At 28.7% G+C, this 20,765-nt stretch overlaps 1 protein-coding gene across 2 annotated transcripts in view; it reads right to left on the reverse strand.

Annotated features, from left to right (window-relative positions):
- The window catches only part of LOC109596126 (zinc finger protein ush), a 114,165-nt gene that overhangs the window by 60,626 nt on the left and 32,774 nt on the right, over positions 1–20,765 (reverse strand). The window contains exon 2 of one of the 2 annotated variants that reach the window (XM_020011610.2): positions 7,786–7,839. The exons of the other annotated variant lie outside the window; for it this stretch is intronic. Within the exon in view, the coding sequence (XP_019867169.2) occupies positions 7,786–7,839 (54 nt within the window). The remainder of the gene's footprint in view (positions 1–7,785; positions 7,840–20,765) is intronic. 2 annotated transcript variants of the gene reach the window in all.

Consider the following 20,765-nt stretch of genomic DNA (forward strand, 5'->3'; position numbering starts at 1 on the left):
TGCAATTTAATAACTTCGATGATTATGGGACAGTCATAAAGTTTCCAATTATTTTTTTCTATCCAATCATGGAATCGTTATCGACATGCGAAAGTCATAAATGATGGAAGTGATAACTCGAATGGAAATAATCATAATTTAATCAAAGTAAATTGAATAGACGATTAAAGTTTATTTCTGTCGTCCCACACGCAAACCTAAATTTTGTTATCTACTAACAATCCCACGTATTGAACGTTCAATAACAAGTCGCAAATAGTAAACCAATCAACTATTTTTTACGTTTAAAATCTAATCATAATTTAATTAAAAATTTGTTATGAAAAATATTATAAATAATATTTAGTGCTGCGTATCAAAATATAGACAAACAAGACAATTCATAAAAAATACTTTGTATACATTTTCATATACAATAAGGTAATGGTTATACCATGATTGCAATTAATATTAGAATAATTTTTATTTTGAAGATGTTTCATCGTATATGTATACTTTTGAACAGTTTTTTCTTAAATATTATAATAATTTTATAAATAACATAATAATAAATATAAATTTATAACCTAATATTCAATAATGTAAGTTAAACATATTAAACAAACCATAATTATACTGTGATTATAATTAAAATTATAATAACTAACTAATAAACTAACTAAAAGTTAAACAATTAAATCTGTTATGATTTTATAATGATCACAATTAGAATTGTAAACAGTTTTTCACAATTTTGACGAAATTTTATTGACATCTAGACAGATCTTATGGTATAAAAATGGAATTCTTAAACAGTTATTTTTTGCCAAATATTACAATAATTTTAAAAAAAATTTAACAGTTTTATTTTGATTTAATTATATTGAACAGTGTGTGTCCTAATATTTAGTGAAGTAAGTTAAAAATATTAAACCAATCGTGATTATACTATGATTACAATTAAAATTATAATTATTTTAATTTTAAAGAGATTTCATAGCATTCAACATATCTAATGGTTAATATAAAAAGGGAATTTTTAAAGTTTTTTGTTCAATTTTAAAATAATTCAAATTTTCAAAGATTTCATTATATTTAAGACATTTTTTGATTAAATTGTCAAATTATAATAGTTTTATCATTTATTTAGGAAATTTATCTTATGATGAGTAATCAAAAGATAATGTAGTGCTTGATACGTAATTTCTTTTTCGTTAAACATTTTAATAATTCCATATTTTTTAAATTTTATTCCATTATAATAATTCCATAACGTCAAAAGTGTTAAAATTTCAATGAAGTAGTTACAAATAACCAATTATGGCTAAAAGGAATTTAAATGAACTTATTTTTTTAGAAATTTCATCGATTAACAACACATTTATTATTTACTTGCAGTTTCGTAAAATTCATTCATTTTTTTATAAAATTTGTAATATTTCCATTAAGTTTTATAATAAAAACAATCTAATATTTCAATACAACTTAACTTATCCGTAACATTTTCGACTGACGTGAAATGATACTTAATTTTTATATTATGCATATCTGGGACATTGTGAGCGGTTCATATTCACCCCTTATCAAGGAAAAACATTTCGTCCCGACAGGTAATGGTGTGCGAATAAGCGATACCGCTATACATTCTGTTTCCAAAAGACACATCCATACTAATAATAAATTAGTTTGTAGTGCAACAGAATAAGTGAAATAGATCATCACCGTTGAAATAAAATGTTTGTGCAAGCGACATTTTAGATAATAATGTCCATTTTTTTGGAACGTTTTGTGTTTCAATTCAATTTATTTATATGAGTTTCCAGAACAAAAATTATTACATATACTACAACAATTAGTTTAACAGTGTCCTAAAACGTTATCGGGTAAAACCTACAGCGCAATTGTAAAACAGAACGAATAAAAAACGGATGTGTATTTAAATATGAATAAATAATAGTCGTTATCGATTGTGTGGTTTTTGTACGGTCGTGTTTTTATGTTTAATTCATTTTAATCAGAAGTTGATCAGTTGGCAGTTATTTGTAATGTTATCGCTCGGGGTCAGGCCTGCTTTCCGGACACAACTGATCCGCGATAAGGAAAATTAAAGATCGAACCGATACCGAATATAATTTGTTTGATGCATATATTTTGTTATTTTTAGTTTTGTAAATCCATGAAAAATTTATGGACGGCGCAATATTTAAAATACTATCAATTCGCGTCCAAACATTTTGTATTAAATCAACCGTCCGCCCCACTAAGCTTTTACAATAGGCCTGGGTATATTACGCTGCAGTAAATATAAAAAAAAATATTTATCTAGATGAGCCATTCTGGTATTGCAGATAAAATATTTTATGTTTTTCTATATATCACCAATATTTTACGTCTCTGTTTCTTTGATCATTACATGGAAATTAGACAGAAACAGTAATTGATACAGTACTAATAATAATAATAATAATAATAATCATCGTCAAATATAAATATATAAAATAAAATCAATAAAATAATAAAAGAATTTAAAAACAGAATATACTATACATATCAAAAGACAAAAAACTACAGCGTTACCACGACTAGACTAACTAACATCGTTATCAATTAAAAATTCATTAATACCATATTACAATTTGTCCATTCATAATTTAGGAAGGGCTAATCTAAAGCTAATTCTTTATAATCCTTTTGTTTCAGCAGCAAGCTTAATTCTACTGTGACATTCGTCATATAAGAATGTGATGAAACTAATCACTGATAAACATAAATAGATGGAACAGTTAACAGATTACGTGGCCTTCAGTATATTTCGTATTTAAAATGAAAGTTAGTAAACTTGAACGTGTCAATCCTTCAAGTAGCTTAGCACATATTGACAATTGATAAGAACGCAACTTGTACGACGGATGTTGACAGAATCTGGGTGTTCAAGCAGGGGGCAAGTGGACGACTTAACAGTGAAATATCTTCTTAGATCCATCGTAACTAAATCCGAATCCATTCTGGTGACATGACGGGCGAGTGTTGTCCCGACATTACCGCCGACAGGCTCCGGGACTATGCCGGGACCGAGTCCTTATCAGTCGCGCACAGATTGAATATACTTCATATGTTTTCATTGAGCCTCAGTTGGCCACCGCCGCTATCACTCACCTACCACTCCGTCGACGCTTAGACTGTGATCGCGGTCCAACCTCGTTATCATTTATCCATGCCGCTAATATAAACCCTCTTTTTGTAATATTTTCAGCATTACATACTGACTTGGGGGATAACGATTATAATTAATTCTAATTTGATGCTTAATTCTAATATGACATTAGAGAATTTTCATTTATTAATAAAATAACAAAAACAGTTTTTATTCCTCATTCATTGTTGAATTTTTTTAATTCTTTGTAACTCATATAGAAAAGATCAATTTTTAAAAAGTTTATGTAAAACATTAAATACTATATTATTAGTATGTAGGTATTGTTAATTTAAAAAAAAAAAATTACACTAACAATTACAAAAAAATTTAAAGAGAACATTTAAAAAAAAATAAAAAGTACCTAGTGAAAGTTTAGTTTAGGTCAGTGCCTATCCAATTTGGAAATACACAAAACAATCAAAATTTTGAATACCCATTTCATTTTTGTTCCAAATTTATTTTAATTATATACAATTTATTGTAGTTAGATGAAACGTTTAAAGTTTCAAAAAAATACAACTCACTTTAATTTATATTTTAGAAAATGTTTGAGTGTATTTAAAAATAAGAATTTCATAAATAAAGAAATCGTAAAAGAAAAATTACGTATTATTAAACGTTGTCCTTGGTGAACCAATTCGTTTTCAAATCAATGCATGTGTTAAAATAAAAGATATGAACTTTTTTTGCTAAATTGTTGTAAATAATATATCATTATATATTCCTAAAGTATAAGCTGTTAACGAGTGGTCATTGTGAGAATGGGGCTTTTCCCACTTTATACAGAGACCGTGGGGAATCAGACACGACCCTTGTATTTTCGCCTTATCGCTGCCATCAGAAAGGATAATCTGTTATGCCCACCGCCTTGCCTAGAAACTGTCCGATATGAGAGTGATATCTGCATCACTATATCAGATGCTGGTACCTCCACGACCCGGTCGGGCTTTTCTATTTTCCATTTCCACTGATAACGGATATTTAATATATCAGACGATTTGAAGTTTTCGGCAAACTGCGTATAAAATTGTACTGTCAGGTTGAACGTCTGAATTTATGACAAATAAAAAGGTTAACATTAGTTGCCGAAATAGAAACTTTCTTTTAAACTTTTGTTATACGTGCACATCCAAGAAAAATTATGGAGATAGTAGATTGATGATGGTGGTTCTTTACAATGTCACTATGCAGCTATCGATGGCTCCTAATGTTAATAAACGATGCATCATAGATCATGCGCCCGGTTTCTGTAGCGTAAACGACAACAGCCATCGCTTAGACAGTGTTATGCGGCTTTAGATATGTGTGTACACCATATACATATACATATACCTATACATGATGAGATGTTAGATTAATGATTGTATTGAAGCACCAGGCCTGTGCTCTGATGGACAATATAATGCCTCGCGATATGTTGCTGGACTTGTAGATAAGGCCGTTGATCGCTATTTATGAACACACACGTGACTCTATGCAATTTTCAAATTTATTACTTAGACTAGTAAAATTATACGCTAGTTTCAGTCGGTTTGATTTTTGTGTTCAGATCTATCTAGTATTAAATCCGGGTATTTGTAATCAATCTGGGGAAGATCTGTGTTTCTTCCACATTTATTAGATTATTTTATACGATTCTACGTAATTTATCTATACAGTCTATTTTGAATTGGCCTTTTTCATTTTATTGGTCTTCTTTTCAAAGTTCTCTTATCTTCTTAATTGTCCATTTTAAGGAAATGTAAACTTATTTCTTCTAAATCTTTTTGATTTAAGGTAAACTATTTCAAAACTTCAACCTTTTATTATTTCGTCTTTGTTTAAGATTTGTTTGGAAAACTTATTTATAAAAGCCTAAATTTGTAGTTTCTAGACATGTATGATATGGTACATATTTTCATGCCTCAAATAAAAACTACATCATACGTTACTTATTTAATAATTTTAATAATTAAGACTCAATATAGAAGGCACATTTATATAAATAATAGTAATATTTCAATTTATCAATTTGCACCCAATATACACTCCTGGACATAAGTTTACTGTCTTATGTCCTGTATAAGGGATTAATAAAAATGCATCTATAAATTGTATTTACTTTTATTAAGATATTATATTATATAATATTATTATATTATTATTACATAAATTTGGAAACGGTATTAAATATTTAATTTTTGAATAAATAACCAAAAACAAATACAGGCATTAATATTTTATTGCTCTGTCTTATTTTTTGTTGCGTGCTGCTGAAAATTCCTTTCTAAATGATTCCAAATATTCTATATGGTTCCAGTTCCAGATTGTGAAGGTCATGGCAAAACTTGTTCGAACCAGTCCTTTATGTACTTGGGATCGTTATCCTGTTGAAACAATCATCTTATTGGCACATTATCCTCCGCGAAAAGTAGCATGTGGTCCTTTAATATGTTTCCATAAACAAATCGGTTCATTTTTTCGGTAATATGGGTCAAAGGGCTAACGCCACATTCATTGAAACTGCTCCACAGCATAAAATTGCCCTCTCCATGTTTAACTGTAGATAATTGGTATTTTTTATGGAACCGTTTGCCTACTGATTGTCTTACAAACTTCTTGTATAACATATCCTCATTTCTAAAGTCTAATATATAATTTGTTTTCGTAAGGTCATTGCTTTCGCTTTGCATTAATTAAAACTAATATTTTTAATTCGTACAGTACAATGAGAAGCTAAACAATACTGGTAAATGGTCAAAATAAGTGAAATTTAAGGTGGTTCCAAACTGGTGGTCTAAAACTGTCTACGAATTAAAAGTGTTACTTTTACTAAATCTATTTGGATTCAACATAATCACAATCTCTTTCAATCCTATTCAATTGAAAGTATATCTTTTATCAACTTTCTTATAATATTTTTCTTAAATCTGTGCCACAAGGTAACTTCTGTTACCTTATAATTTTAAAAGAATTTTATCTTAGATAATTCTTTTGTATAAAATCAATGAAGAAAACCTATTTGTTGAGGTAAACTACATCAAAACTTTCAATATATATGAAATGATTAAGAAAACATCTTTTCGTCTATATATAAAAATTCTCCTTTTATAATAAAGAATAATAATTTTATAATAGGAAAGAAATATCTTTCCTATTTGAATAAATTAATTACTATTTCATTAATTTATTGTAATTTATTCAAATCTAAATATCTACGGTACATTTCAAAAATATAAATATTTTAATTATAATTGATGAAAAAATTGTATATTACTATTTCTTGGATCCGCTAGAATTACAAACTTTTTTAATAGTATTCAAGTGAAAACATATCTCCCATGATCCCTCTCACAGTTTACTAAATTGGTGTTACTTTAGTCGATTAAATTGTCGCCTCTATCATTTACTCTTGTGAAGAGACAAATAAAAAAATAAGGGAAAGCCGATGTGTATTGAAGTGTAAGGTGTCACATTATCTTTCTACTGCGGCAAGCATTCGATGCCGGGCGGAAGTACGATTCCAGTGGAAATTAATCTGGATCTGTTATGAAACGTCCCGTCATAGAGCAAGTCAAATACCCCCAAAATTCTATTTACCAAGAATCGATGACCACTCGAATGGCTGATAAGGGACAAACGTATTATTTTCACTTCATGTCTTTCGTTTTGGTTTGTCGAAGAAAGCGAACATTAAACGTTTGCTCAATTAATAAAACGAATCACAAGTCAAATTTAGAAGATTATTTTTTCTATCTATAGTTATAATGATTAAATTCTTTATACCAAGGCCAAAATTACCTAGATGCAGTAAATAAGTAATGTGCAGTAGGCAAGAAGAGGTGATAGAGCAGAAGTGTTTCAGAATAAATTAGAATTTATTATTTTTGATACGGTTTTATCATGGTGGCTTCTGCTAAATTATACATGCAATTACAGAACTTATTAGGGACCGATTACACTCCACTTTATATATCCCACCGACCTTGAACGATAAAAACATCTCTCTCATTTGCATCGAGTAAATTTACAGTTGCGGACTTATGATGTGAAGTTATAAACTAGGATAATTTTAAGAAAATCATTAAAATCAGATAAAAATATTTTTTAGTAAATTACAATCAAAGTACTATCATAATAAAGTTAAAAACATAATAAATAAAATTCAAGAACATACAGAAAGTGTATGAAAATAATATGAAACTGGAGTTCCGCACCCATAAATTACAAACTCTCTCCAGTTAATATTATTGACTGCACACTAATTACATACATCATTAGCTCGTAAACAGATGATAAATATATGATTTTCATTTCTCTATTCTCTAGGAACCATATATTTTTTATTATTTAATTACTGCCGTAATTATAATTAAATTTAAATAGCGGTGCCTACTTCTAATCCGGCCCTGCATTTATAAATATTCCGCGATAGATGGTATCTACACGTTGTTTGATTAACAGATTGTTTTATTTTTTTTTTACTTTTTATCAGTTTAATTTATCGGCAAGCTCGAGGTGCTGAATTAAACACTACACAGGAAACATAATGGACCCAAATAAACTAACGCGAAGAACAAAGTCCGTTCGATGGTTAAGACTTATTCCCATGGTGTGATTTACCTACTTACCTTTTACTTCTGATTCGTTCCGGAAATCCACTGGCAATTTTTCAATCGTGTCATCTAGAATTACAAAAACATTACTGTAATACATCAATGCATATAATTTACATGACTAAACATCCTGATACCATATATTTTAATAAAGATTAAAATATGTGTCTCAAATTTGTTGTTTTTGGTAGACGTGTCCAAAGCTCTTTTTTTTTTTAAATGTTATACCGCATTAAAATATAAATAAAATAAGTTATCAACCATTCTTTCTTTGTTTCACAGTCAAAAATATTAAGTATATTGATGTTTACTAGAAATATGTTTATATATTACCTAGAAAATTTTTAAATTACATATCAAATATTTTTTGAAAACTTTTTTCAGCCAAACTTTGTAACTTTTAAGTTTCTTTTAAAATATTTAGAAAAAAAGCATTCCAAAAATATATAATATGATACACAAAATTATATTTTACTAAGAGTGAACGATATATATGGTAAATTTAGAAATAATTATTATTGTTTTTAAAAACCAAATTTATTTTTATTATATATAATTATACCAATCACATTAATCACACATAGAAGTACGTATGTATGATTATAAGATAAACAAACCCTCCAAAATTATACATCCTTTTTGACCTAATTTATGATTTTCATTTGAAATAAATTGTCACACATTTGAAACATCCGGTAAAAAAATTGAATAAAAAAATTGAATAAAAAAGTGAATACACTTTTTTGAAATCAATTACCAAATACACAAGGTTATCTAAATCTATAAAATGTTGTTTGTCAAAGAAAAGAAAAAAATATTGAAATGAAATTAGCAGTTTCGATAAAATTTTATCGTAAAAATTAATTCAGTCATATTTATCGATAAAATTTATGAGGAAGTGGGTGTTACAAATGTGTGAATATTTTTAATCCGTTCTTATTGTTTTGCGGGGCTTTTGTTCTAGTTCTCATAATCAAATCATATTTTCAGTTACGTTTCATCATATATTGTCGGGCTGTTCTTCATGAATAATTACTAATGTTTATAAAAAAATTATGGAAAACAGTGCATCCATAAAAGTTATTATATTTTATAACAATTGCAAATTAATGAGATTAATTACTGTCAGAAATTGTATCTTAATCGAAGTCTTGTTAAACCATGAGAAGTAATTTATTTGCATTAAATTGCTATTCATCTTTATTAGGTACCGCAACTGATCTTTTGATTAAATGCGCTGTGCAATAATATTTCACTTTTAGAAATACAAGGATAATTCAAATGAATTTATATTAATAAATATTTCATTTTCTTAATTTGAGAAATGTCCGCGGTTATTAGAGTACAGAAGGAAATTTAAATTATCTGCCCAAAAATATATATAATTTGGTCTGCATTGCTTTAATTAAAAACGCGGAAAATTTAAAATTAAGTTGTTAGTTAATTACATCGGCATTTATCTAGTTAGTTAAAAGGGACATTAAAAATTTCTGTAAGTGAAATGGAAACAATAATAAAATGTGATAATAAAAGAGGTTCTGTCCCCATTTTTAAGAATGTAATTATTTTTGTCATTTTTTTTGCCGCAACCGGCCGTATATACCTGGAAGCGAGAGATATTTTATACTTATCACAATGATATAAAGTAGTGCAATTTTTACATAAAATTTTCCGCTACAGTTTTCCATTAATCTGCGGCTTTATCTTAATGATTCTTAGTATAAAGTTGGAGGACTTTTTAAAAATCCAAGATTATATCGCACATTATCTTCCCTAGACTTGTTGTTTATATCATAACTGAGTTTTTTTACTATTTCGCCGTTATCCCAATAGCTTGGGGACATTTAATTAATACTTTTATGATTAATGTCATCTTTTTATGTACTTTTGACGAAGTATATTACGAGTTATACAAAATGATTAGAGCATTTTTTATAAAAAAAATTAAATTCTTCAAAATGCATGTTACAAAATTAAAAATTACATATAAAATATATAATAATTACATATAAAAATATATGTATGTCCTCCGATCAATCATTCAATTTAGTGTTATGGATGGTATCATTAGAGAACATAGTCCAACACAGAATTGGATATTCTAATCAGTTTTTCTCATGTTTTATTAAAAATGGTATTTCAACATGTGTTAAATTGATATGCATAAAATATTTTATTGTCTATCTTTCGAGAATTTGTCCTATTTTTAAATCGAATTATAATTAAGTTTTATTTAAATAATTAAAAATAAAATATCTTTTATTTATATACATGTGTGTTAATGAAAACGACTATTTTGATAGTAGCATTAATATTATATTATACATATTACATTACATTAAAATTTGTATTCAGTTTATTAAAAGATTCAAGTGTTCAAAATGAGAGGGAGAAATCATACACAACAGAGACAATAAAACTCTGTAAATTTGCTTCGTTGTGGAAATCTTTTACTGTCTCTGTCATGCATGATATTTCTCTTAAAATTCAGCAGGTCAAAGGTTTTCCAATCGGTATATTCTGGGAGCACCATGTACATTCATATAATTCCAGTAATGTAATTAATAAAATTATTTTTGTATCCATTTACTGAAAATGAATCTTTATTTTGGAAAATACCATGGAAACATTATTGGCGGAAAAAAGGATATTGAATTGTCGGCATCTTAACCGAATACTTTTGAAAAATTTTCTTGTTTAGTATAAAATATATTTATTTAGCAAGCGTAACTTTTTCAAATATGTGCTGTGTTTTTATTACTCGTAACAAAATTAAAACAATTTCTTAAACATTTTAGGTATTATTTTTGTGATTTCCTCGAGTCATCAGGTTCACAATCTTGTCTTTACATTATTTAAATGAAGTTAACGCCAATAGGGTACTTGGTATGATCCAGGGCGGTATGCGCCAAGTCGATGTTGCAACAGCTATGGGAACATCACAAAGTGTGATAAGCAGACTTGGCAGACTTGTAAGGAGAGAAAGAAAAACGACAGAGTGTTACATCATCCAAAATGCAAGAAGGGACTCCACAATATCGACCACCTCGACACTTCGCCGATTTCACGTCGCCACTTGTAGAGCCATTCGAAATCAACTTGACGAAGTCGGTTTAGTGTCTAGAAGACCGCTAAGAGGCATACCTCTGGAATACGGCGCGATGGGCACAAGAGAAGCGACATTGGGTGGCCAAATGGAATGCCGTGTTGTATTCTGACTCCCGGTGTGATTTGCATTATGATTCGAGATGAGTTACGACGTGGAGACTATGAAATTTTACAAGGCATCGCGGATTTGAGAATCTGGGAGCGAAATTCCAGTTTTTTTTCAGCACGGCTTCATGTGGACGAAGTGTTCTTAACACGATGGGAGAATTTGAAACTTCACTCCTTCCTTTGCCATCGATGTCACCCGACCTAAATCCCATCCAACACAAGTGGAATGTTGTTCAAAGGATGTTAGATACTCATGAACCGGCTCCTTCTACACTTCTGTAATTTCGGGTAGTCTTACCTCAAATCTGGGACAATATTTCTCAAAATACAATTGACAACTTAATTCTAAGCATGTTTCATCGTATTCAAGCTGTTGTGGATGCTAGAAGTGATCCTAAAAGATATTGAACCGATTTTCAACGTACTTTGAGAATACACATTTGACAATTTTTAGTCCTTCCTTTTTTAATCAAACATTCATTATCTCCTACTTTTTTTCGGCAGTTTATTTATAAGAAGAAATGTATGAAATTACTACAATTATTTTTTTAATATACAATTTATGAAACTGAATCTTTATTTTGGTAAAATATAAAAATCATATTCATATAAATAAATATTATATTATTTATTATATTTGTTTAAGAAAATTATCAACATTACCTACAGTGGTGGTCAGAGAAATATCACAAAATATAAAATTCATATTGTTATTGATAGTAAGATATTTCATAAAAAAATTTAATTGAAAATTTGCTCAGTAATTATATAAAATTTATTCTATTCTATTCTTTATGTTTTTTTTTTTGATTTTTTTGTCACTCATCTTAGTCCGATTTGGTTGGTTTATGGTAGTAAGAAAACATAATGGAGGTTATTTGAGATTCTTTTTCGTGGCATGGTATAACACCATTACAGAAAATTATTGGTAAGATGGACCTTTTCATGTATATAGAGACATCATGAGAGATGTAATAGAACCATTTGTTAACGATAATTTACCAATTACCTGGATTTTTATGCTTGATAATGATCTGAAACATGTCCTAAATTGTTCAAAACTAATTAAAAGCTACTAAATTTTAATGAAAGCTTATGGAATGATGTGAAGTCTCGAATAAAACACCAAAAATCATCAAAATTAGGCAAATTGTGGTTATTAAGAGTTGTAATTTCAAGTGGCGGATGCCACTCGTTGCTTCGCCGTTTACAGGCGGTTATAACGAACAAACAGAATATTAACAATTTTTTAAATTATTTTATTTTATTTTAAACTTACGTAATTAGATAAATAATAAATAATAATTTAACAATAATATGAAATTTTTCTATATGTTAATAATTAATTAATATTAAATTATTAAAAAGAATCGACTTGCTTGTTGCTAATTGTAAAACAGATATCAGGATACATTGTTGTTTTGCGTCTGGCTGTGTGTAATCCCGTCAGTTGAGGGAAGAGCGCAGCGCACGATGATTTTAAATAAATATGCAGATTCGTGCGGCGCTTTCGACGATTGTGCCGCGGCGGCGGAAGCGTCCCAGTAACTCTAAGAGATGTAATATCCCTCGGCTGTCTCTCCCGAAACTGATTAATGATGGGAATCATGACAAGATTTTATAAAATCAAAATTCTGCGAGGCAACTTGCCGGCACAGGAAATTATCGCTGATGACAATGCATGCGGATCATTTGTAATTTCACTCTTGGAAATGTATTCGCTCTGGCCGTCCCCCACCTCACCGACGCTTTATTTCCTTCAGACATCGCGCATGTTCGTGATATGATTTTATTTAAATTTGGCTGAAATTCGTTTGCATTACGATGCAGATTATTGTACAGTTTACCTTTATACGCGGATATATCCTAATTATAAGTAGATAACTCCTGTTTAATATCATAAAATGTTTAATCAAATACTATTCGTCATAGCCAATAAATACAATGGAAAGTATAAGTATTTTACGTCATTGCATCGGATATCACTTAATCACATTGAATTCAGATAACATTTAATTTCCTCCCTAAGCATTATAGCTCGTAATATGAAGTATACATAATGACGCACCATTTGTTATACCCATGAAGAGAATAAGGAGACGTCGACTCTGCATGCAAAATTAGTACCCTGCATAATAAATCTTCGTGTTTAGATAAATTTCCGTGACGTGCGACTGAGGATACGAAAAAATCAAATTAATTATGTTATTACGAAAATAATTGTTAAGACGACAATTAAATAAAACGTATCTAAGAAATGGATGGATTGTGAGAAATGGTAATCTCAGTGTTTGTTAACAAATATCACTTTAATTAAGGTGAAGAATATTACGATAAATAAAATAATTATAAATATTCATAAAAACAATTGCATTTTTCCTTCTCATACAATTATTATAAAAAGTTAAAACAATATAGTAGTGCTACCGTCTGTAACGGTACAAAGAAGAAAATGACTTTCCACTTAATAAATTTAATACGCAACTTCTGCGTCTTGATTTATCAGATAATCTCAAGGAAATAACCAAGCACAGTATAATGTATGTTATGCCAGATTCTTCGACATAAATTAAGATTAAATTTAAAGAAAATATTTATTAATAGTATGCATATATAATACAATGTGGCCCATTTTGATAAACTTTTTTTAATTGACCTAAAACCAAAACCTACTGAATAATTTTTTAGACAGGAAAATTGATAAAATACCACTAGTAAATCAGTAGCCCCATAATATAGATCTATACTAAATTTCATAAAAAATATGCACACTTATAATTCTGTGAAAAAATTAAAAATCATTCATTTTATGAATTTACACTTTTAATTAAGTAGGCTAGGGAATAAACTGTTAAAAATAGCACAACATATTATTTTACTCAAATTTTATTTGGTTCCACCATTAAATGCATTTATCTGTTTCATAAGTTTGTGGTAGAATTAATGTACGGAAATTACACCTGAACAATTGGGAAATCCAACCACAAACATACAGAAAGTACATATTTTCATACTTTACAACTAAGAAAAATTCATCAAAATTGTACGAAAAGTACAAATTTTATTTTTACATTAAAAAATTGTCATCTAGACATTTAAATCAGTTTTTCTTTATCTGCAGTATTTAAATATTTTTAAACCTATCATAAAATAAAAAATCTGATTTTTTACATTCAAACATTCTACCAATATTTGGAAGCATTCATCATTTATATACTGGGATCACTTTTTTAATAAATTTTACTGTGCTTAATGAGAAATGTCTCATCTCATAAAAACCGAAAGAGTTTGAAGGGAGAGGTGGTAGGTATGTTCATTTGTAGATAATCTTGACCTTACACACTTATTATCCCCTTGAGGTTTAATAATACCTTACTGTAAAATAGCAGTAATTGCCTAGCTGAACATTATACGTTATAATTAGCAAGTCGACTAGAGCAAACTAAAAATTAATTATTAATAAGATCGTCATAAATTAATTACCAGATACATAATGCATGGTGGTGGGTATAAATTGTTGTTCCCAAGTGAACAACCTGTGGAGTAAAATACGTCCGTTAAACAAGGTCCACCAATGTGTGCGCGTCCGATAGTGGGGACTCAAGAACGAGGGACACTGACTGATTATTTAGTGCCTACCCGGTTACTTATCGACCGACAATAATTTATACCATTAAACAAACTGATTACATTCCAAACTTTCAGTCGCCACTATCGAATCATATCTCCTGACTTGTTAACACTATTAAGGCTATGCTGCATTCGGTCCAACTAAAAAACTAAAATACTTTAACGCTACACTGGGAACTGCAAGGATCGGCTCCAAACAAAATGCGGTGGGAACACAAATAACTTCATCGGAGTGCCATGATACATTCCATACTCTTAGGTACAAATTAGATATTTAAAGCATTGAGCATTTTTCCTTCTAGTTAGATAGTTTTACAAATATAAATCATTTTGAGAATCAACAACATTTTAACTAACCACTTTGAATTTAAAAAACTAAATTAACATCAAAACTATTATTAATAATTTCTAAATTATAATATAAATATTTAATTAATAAACACTCATTTATTATTATTTATCATAGATCAAACTTTAAGGTACAACTCCTGCCAATTTATCTTCAGCATATTCATTTGTTTAGTAGTCCTTTTGTTGTTGATCTAATTCAGCTAAATTCCAGAAAATATTATTTATTAAATACTAAAATTCTATGACTATCATATATGGTGGTTTGCTAGCCCTTTTATTTAGTAGGTGTATCATTTAGAAAATTATGAGAATAAAAATATATTGATAATTACTTATCATTTAACTACATTTTACAAAATTCTTTCGTTGTTCATGAACAGAAAATGACTTCAGAAACCTGAAATTATTCAATAAACGATTTCCAAAATGATTCATGTTTTCCTTGTCTACGTTACTTAGCCGGGTAAAACCTACAGATATTAATGTCACATATAACATGAAGGTATTTTCCTCTCAAAATGCAAAATTGATCGAACTGTGTAAACTACGTATCTCAAAATAATTAAAGAATTGTTCGTGAAAAAACAAACAATTTTAATTGCAGCAATATAAAACTGAAATTAGGAAACATTGTAATAATAATTGAATAAATAATTACTCGAAAAAATAGCATTTATAGTCATGAGACTGTTAGTTTAACACAACATTTCCTAGTTGTTAATTATCTTGATGGTAACTTTTTATGAATTTTTTGATTCCTATTAGTGTAAAATAAAACAGTATAGAAAATAGGTTAAAATAGAAAATATTGTTAACAGTCGGTTGCAAACCACTAACACAAATTTGAATGAGACTCGAGGCGAATTTCAGTTTTTGGACGGGCGTCGCCGTACATATATCTCGGGGCGTCGTCGTTGCGGATTAGAGATAGGAGAGTCCGGATCGGTTAATACATTCGCTGTAGCAGATTTATTAAAATAAATTGAAAACATCCAACAGCGGCCGAGAACGAGCGTATTCTGTGCATGTGGAGGAGAGGAGATAAGTGAGCCCGATCTGTGTCGGCGGCCAGTTCTCATTTCCCGTCTGCGGACGACGGCGCTTCAGCTTCGCTACCCGACTGTGTCAGGATAGCATAAGGATGGGGATGTCGATCCTTGACTTTTCCACGGCCGATCTTTCAAAAATGCAGAATCTATAACCTTTTACGATAATTATGTAATTAATGCTACTATAATGAATGGGATGTCGGTCATTAAATTTTATAGGACCGGCCTTTCTACGTTGTATACCCGTTCTGAATTAGTTGAATTTACATTGAGTTAAGTACTATCTTAATAAAAATTAATAAAATTAACTAGAAACTACGAATTAATATGTAAATAAATAAAATTACCACTTACAATATATTAAGCGCCTGAAATGGGTTTATTTTATGAATATTTCTAAATAGAGAAAAACTGACTCAGGGTGAGATCTGAACGCTGAAGTTAAAATGATGAGTACCTCAAATTGCACACACCTTTTTTACGCAATTTAAATAAAAAATTTCCTTAACATTTCTGGATACCAATAAAAATGTTTTCTATAACACCTATCACAAGTCTATTATGATATTTTTAAAAATACAAATGATATAAATTGATTAAAACATCTTTTATAAAAAAATGAATATCTACATTAAATTTGACGACCACCAATATATATATATATATATATATATATATATATATATATATATATATATATATATATATATATATATACAAAATTTCATTCTTCATATTAAAAATTTGGACGTTTTAATATTTCTGTGATTTTCGAAACTGAAGAGAAATACCCTGATAATTTTTATTTATTTATTTATTTATTTATTTATTCAAAAATTATTGTGCAAAATAATTTTTAATAAATAAGATTTTAGCACATTTTGTGTCAGTAATTTAAAGATTTATAGTTTTACTTAAAGAAATTCAATATTAAATTTAAAATAAACAAGAAATGTTTATATATATATATCAAAGTTTAAACAGGAACTATATAAAAATATGAACAATTCAATCAAACGATCCTCTCAATTAAGCTTATACAAATATTCCCAATAGAAGGTATTTAACACATTGTAATTTCATTAATATATTCAGAAAAATATTAAAATTAAGTCTAAATTAAATACTCAAAATGGATGTTTAAATTATTTATATTAATGTTGTAATGGACATTATAGTTGGTAATAAAGTAAAATTATAATTAAACGACAAATGAACAATTTTTATTTTTAATATTTGAGGAAATTCTTAATTAATTAGTAACACATCACATTTCTGTGTACATCTTATTATTGTGTCTGTCATTTATTAGAATTTTAAAAACGATAGTTTTCAAAATTTTTGCTAATTATTGTTTACTGAAATTGAATATTGCAGATTTAAATTTATTACTGCATATATATCTTAAGATATGTTTTGAAGAGAAAAAAATTTCAATCATTAAATCCAAAGAGTACGCATATACCAAAGTGACTGAAGAATCGTACATGAATGAAATGCAGATACAATTAATAATAACAAAATCCGATCTATCTATAATGCTCTAGAATCACTGTACTGATATCCCATTATATGCCAATCCAAGTGATCGAATCTCTGTTCAATGTTCGCATTTATTTACACAACACTAATTTGATAGATGATCGCAACGATTTTGGTTTTAATAGTCGTGTAGTTATACTTGCAGTTTAAAATGCTCGTATATATAGTGTGCGGGTCATTGTGTAATTGATTTTGTTATCATCCGATCAGGCTTATTACGTTTTTCTGTTGTCAAACAGTTAAATTGAACTTAATATGATTTCGCTCGTTTGTTATTACACAATAATCTATTATATATTCAAATTTTAAACTAAAAAATTGATATTTTCGTATACATACGTACTATCATGTGCGCCAGTTTACAGATTTTGGGAAATTTCACACTCATTCTCTGAATATTAATGGTAGTTGTAGGTAGAAATTTTTTTAATATCCTCAAAAAAGAATTTTTAACTCGATACAATACTCCTGGTATCTTACTTCCCACTAAGTAATTTAAATTTTGATGAAAATGTTCATCTTGTCACCTTTTCAGTTTCTAAATTAAGAGGAATGTAATCTAGACAAGAGTATAGTAAATATTTTTTGAAAGACACATACAGCTTAATAATTTAAAAGATGTAAATTTTTAAATTTTTACATAATTAACACTCTTGATTCCGAGGAAATGAACAATAATTTCAAGTGACAATAAAAATCATACGAATGTTTTTTAATGTTTTAGAAAAACAATTTCGAATGATAAGGAAGGGTTACTAATATCTAAAATCGCCAGAAAGTTGTTTATTAGACTGATTTTTAAGGAGGAATTTTAATTGTATTGATAACGACTGAACTAGACTAATGCTAGAAAAATTGAATAATCTTGTCCTTAGAGATAGTTTCAATGACAAAAAAAGCAAACTACCTAATTTGCAAACCAGTGATTATGTATAATAAAAAAGTTTTTAAATCTAAATCTAGTTTCTAGTTACAACTTAAAAGAAAAGAATTATAATACGATGGTTCACTAAAACAACAATATTAGTTACTAGGTGTATGTCAATAAAAGATCCCTCTGTATAAATAAGTAAATAAATCAGTTTTATGCGATTAATAACGATTAAAAGTTACAAAATATTTAAAAGAAGCTTTTTCAAATTTAGTTACTTATAATTCCTAATAACCAACAAATCGTATAATGATCTGAAATCTCTTCAATTTGAAGACAAAAAATGAATAATTTACAATAAAAACACTATTTTTGTAGATGTCCCTCAATGTATGGCGATATTAAAAAATATAACTTCATATATATATATATATATATATATATATATATATATATATATATATATTGGAAAGTTTGAGTTCTATATATATTATACTTATTTTAATTATTTGAACATCGTTTGTATTTCTCTGAATCAGTTTTCCTTTTGTGCCAAAATCCTTGATAATTTCTTTCAATTTATATTAAATCTTGATGAGCACGTTTTCCTTAGTCATAGCTCAGAGCACAAAGGTTTTATGGGAAAAAGTCAAAATTTGAACGCAAAACATGCATTTTGAGTGACATTAGTGCACTTAATTCACAATAATGTTTCAGTATTACAATAACTTCCTAATCTGATGACCAAGAAATATGCCTTCTTTAATTTTAACATACGAAATTTTAGGAAAACAAATCTTTAAAAGCAGCACCATCTTTACTCAGACCCTTGTCATAGTTTTTAAAAGGACCTAGTTTTATATGCAGTGGTGGAAGTAGAACATTGTTTGGATCAACTAATGGTTTATTTCAAATGTTTTGTTTTCTAGGACAATATTATGTTTTTGTGGCGACCATGCGGCATAAAAAAGCTAGACCTCATAGCAAAATTTTGACGGTAATGACGGTTTGAATTCTTCGCACTCAAATTATTTAAAAAACATCCTCCTTTTTTCCAGTCATTTTTCGCGTTAATCATCATCCTCATTTTTGTATGATATAAGTGAAGTTAAAATGGTTTAATTTTTTATAGTTTAATCATAATAGTTAATTACTTTTTGCATGGGAACGACTGACGAACATGAAAACTGCTATATAGAAATTTTAAATTTTAAAAACACCTACATGAGGGGTTTAACTTTATGGTAAAGTAACACCTCTCCTGTTAAAAATAAAAAATGGTTATTTTACCAGCCCAACATTTTTACTTTTTGGCCGAAATTATTCTATAAAAATCCCGAAATTTGCATGTAGTTGTTATACCGTTTTGCAGATTTCGAGCACTCAACCAGAATGTGGACAACTGTTAAGATGATATTATAGGTGGAGCAGAATGGTATGTCACTGACAAGTAATTATGGCTTTGTGTGTCCAATTCGTAACCTTCTCGGTAATATGTTGATGACGATGTTTAGGGTTAGACTTCCATCTTTAGGTGCTTCGTGTTTTCATTCAATTATTACATTACATTATCCCATGTTTTAGTTATTAGTTGTTGGAACTTAGCAGATGAGTCTTTATTGTGCTTGTTATTTAAAATTCTCTATCCAGCTTTGACAGAAAATTTAAACTATACGGCCAATATTGTACCTTTATTTGATATTTTTCTGTCTCAGCAATTAACATACATTACCGCTTTGCCGTTTTAGATATTTTATGTAAACTGTAATTCTTTCACTTCACTATATCATCAGTCACCTCGGAAAAAAGTCGACTAAACCAGAAATCTTTGCTACCTCTGAATAAATATAGCATGAGTAGTTACAGAAATTCAATTTCTAGAGATAAAAATTTATGTAAAACTACTTAGTGTTCTTGTAATAAAATTGACTTAATTGGTAGCAAGTTCGAGTTAGTGAAGTTTCTCTTGTATATAAAATTAAATTAGCAAGACCTAGTATCTCGAACTTTTTGCTAAACTGTATACTTGTTTGAGACTTATCTTTATTGATAAACACAAAATGAATATGCGATATGTGAAGTTATTGAACTAACAACTACTTAGGTACTCGAAATTATACAGGTACCTGCAGCAGAATTTCGTAACCGCTGCGATAAGATGTTAAAATGGGGGAGTGTGTATATGAAACTAGACATTTAAGTTAATAGAACAAATGCTCATGGCTTATCATCAGAATCCAAATGGAACAGTCGCTGGTTTTCGATAAACTAACAGAGTTCGATAAAACGAAAAGCATGTAAACATCAAATTGTAATGAATAATGAATATATCAGTG

Source organism: Aethina tumida, chromosome 4 (genome assembly GCF_024364675.1).
Source record: "Aethina tumida isolate Nest 87 chromosome 4, icAetTumi1.1, whole genome shotgun sequence".
Lineage (NCBI taxonomy): Eukaryota > Metazoa > Arthropoda > Insecta > Coleoptera > Nitidulidae > Aethina > Aethina tumida.